This window comes from Manihot esculenta, chromosome 15 (genome assembly GCF_001659605.2).
Source record: "Manihot esculenta cultivar AM560-2 chromosome 15, M.esculenta_v8, whole genome shotgun sequence".
In the NCBI taxonomy this organism is placed as follows: Eukaryota; Viridiplantae; Streptophyta; class Magnoliopsida; order Malpighiales; family Euphorbiaceae; genus Manihot; species Manihot esculenta.
In genome coordinates this window covers 26639802-26642550 of record NC_035175.2, presented here as the reverse complement: position 1 = coordinate 26642550, position 2749 = coordinate 26639802, and the positions used below count along the sequence as shown (strand labels likewise).

Below are 2749 nucleotides of genomic sequence, written 5' to 3'. Positions count from 1 at the left end.
TCTGCAAGTATATTTGATACCATTTTAAAATCTTTAAGTATTCAGACTCCTAAATAAATCAAAGAGAAATAGAGAGATCATTTAACTAGATATATCTAATTCAGATTTGATTTTAAAATGTGATAAAATTGCAGTTAATTAAAGAGTTAAAATAAATTTAAAATTAAATATTTGAATTAAAAATCATAATGATTTTTATAAATACTAGTCGGTAGTGCTGAAATCTTTTGCTTCGCAAGGCAGCAATACCACTGTATTCAACAACACACATCACTTTCAACTGTTCTTTCCAGCAAAACATTCTCATGCCCCATATGCGTCTCTCAGCCAGACTTTTGGTTTCCCAATATAATTGTTATATCAAAACCAAATAGCTAACAATTGGCTCCATGCTTGCTTAACAAGCAACAAGAAGAGTGATTTACGAACAAATTTGTAATATTATTGAACCAAAACGTTTCGTTTAACTATATGCATTCTATTTACATTGTTGTGAAATGATACGAGTGATTTAGCACTTAAAGAATAATAAAAATTAGGTAAAATATGTCATTATTAGCTTAACAAATCTTTCATGTATTAGACAAAGTGCGTGGGAGATAGCAAAAGCACATCACTAGTGGCTTTACTAGTGTGAGTGTTTATTTTGATGTGTTGCCTATTGGACCACCTAGTGGGGTCATTAGTCCAACATCTATTTTTTAAAATGTAACTTCACCTGCCTACTCCCTGTGAAGCAAACGACTCTTTTGAACCTCGACTCCATCCCTATAAATAGCATGTCTTTGGCATGCATTGCCAAATCAAAGTTATGGGATACAAATACATTCCCATGGATAATCATAAAGTTTTTCTAACCATTCTCTTTGTGTTCTTAGCTTTAGGCATATGTTCTGCCAAAAGAAACCTCCTTTCCTTTGAAGGACTTAGTTATGGTGGTATTGCAGGTGGAGGTGGCTCAGGTGGTGGAGGTGGTTCAGGGTATGCAGCTGTAGGGGGACATGGGGTTAATACTTATGCAGGTGGTGTTGGTGGTGGAGAAGGAGGTGGTGGTGGATATGGTGGTGCTGGAATTGGTGGAGGAGGTGGTGGAGGTAGCGGTGGTGGGGGTGGTGCTGCTCATGTTGGAGGAGCTAGTGGTGTTGGATATGGCACTGGTGGTGGTGAAGGAGGTGGTGCGGGATATGGTGGCGCTACAGGACTTGGTGGTGGAGGTGGTGGCGGGGGTAAAGGAGGTGGTGGCGGTGCTGCCCATGCTGGGGAAACTGGTGCTGCTGGATATGGTAGTGGTGGTGGTGAAGGTGGTGGTGCCGGCTCTGGTGGTGTTATAGGGTATGCAGGTGGTGGAGGTGGTAATGGCGGAGGAAGTGGTGGCGGCGCTGCCCATGCTGGAGAAACCGGTGCTGCTGGATATGGTAGTGGTAGTGGTGCTGGTGCTGGTGGTGGTGCTTCAGGGCATGCAGGTGGTGGAGGAGGAGGTGGTAGTGGCGAGGGAGGTGGTGCAGGTTATGCTGGTGGAGCAAGTGGTGCAGGATATGGTAGTGGTGGAGGTGAAGGTGGTGGTGCTACAGGATATGCAGGTGGTGGCGGCGGTGGTAATGGTGGTGGAGGTGGTGCAGGTTCTGCTGGAGGGGCTACTGGTGCTGGATATGGCAGCGGTGGTGGTAATGGAGGTGGTGCTGGATATGGTTCTGGAGGAGAAAAGGGTGCTGGTTATGGCGGTGGTGGCGGAGCTGGTGGCGGGGGTGGAGCCGGAATTGGTTCAGGTGGTGCCGGCTATGGTGGAGGTGAAGGAGCTGGATCTGGTGGAGGCTACGGTGCTGGTGGTGCTGGATATGGAGGTGGTGGAGGTGGTGGCAATGGTGGAGGTGGAGCTGGAGGAGCCCATGGAGGTGGATATGGTAGCGGTGGAGGAGAAGGAGGTGGAGCAGGTGGTGGCTATAACGGAGGTGGAGGTGGAGGTGGTGGCTCTGGAGGCGGTGGTGGTGGTGGCTATGGTGCAGGAGGCATCCATGGAGGAGGATATGGAGCAGGTGGTGGGAGTGGTGCAGGTGGTGGCCATGGAGGCGGCTATGCTCCCTAAGATTAGCTCGTTGCCCTTATATTATTTATTTCTCAATATTATCGTTGTTATCAGTAACATTAAGAGAAATAAGATATAAAGAAGTACTTGCTTTATAATATATTAATGAAAGTCAAATGGTTGCTTTGTAATTGTCTCAATTGGCAAGAAATATGAGCTCAGTCACGTGTTTTCTCTCCCGCATGTAGTTTTTGCATGTTTATTGATAATAAGATTCTGACTTTGAAATTATTTTACAGTATACTTTTAGAAATTAGAAATTATATTTGTGCTTAGTAATGAGGCAAGAGCGACAAATATTTACATGGACTCAACAAAATATTTTTTAAAAAAATCGAGGCATAATTTACATTTAAAAACTTTTATAAAATAAATGATGTCCTTGGAGTTTAAACTTCATACTTTCTACAAATATATTTAATTAACAGGCCATTAATAAATTATAAAATTTTTAAATTTTAATTAAATAATATATTTAATAAGTCTTTTAAATATAAAAATAAATTAAATAATTTATTTTTATTTTTACTTTTTAAAGATAAATAAGCTTTTTTTTCTTTTTATTGAATTGGGAGTTGGACTTAAAAACATATACTAAGTCTTAATGGGTGTCCAATGCATAAAAATAAGTGATGCTTTTTTCTGCAAATATAAACTATAAATATG

At 41.7% G+C, this 2749-nt stretch overlaps 1 protein-coding gene across 1 annotated transcript; it reads left to right on the top strand.

Annotated features, from left to right (window-relative positions):
• The first annotated feature begins 738 nt into the window (after positions 1-738).
• Positions 739-2314, top strand: LOC110602080 (glycine-rich cell wall structural protein 1.8). The gene has a single exon (XM_043950881.1). It carries the CDS (start codon positions 791-793, stop codon positions 2081-2083), a length of 1293 nt encoding a protein of 430 aa, XP_043806816.1. The 5' UTR covers positions 739-790; the 3' UTR covers positions 2084-2314.
• Positions 2315-2749: the final 435 nt, after the last annotated feature.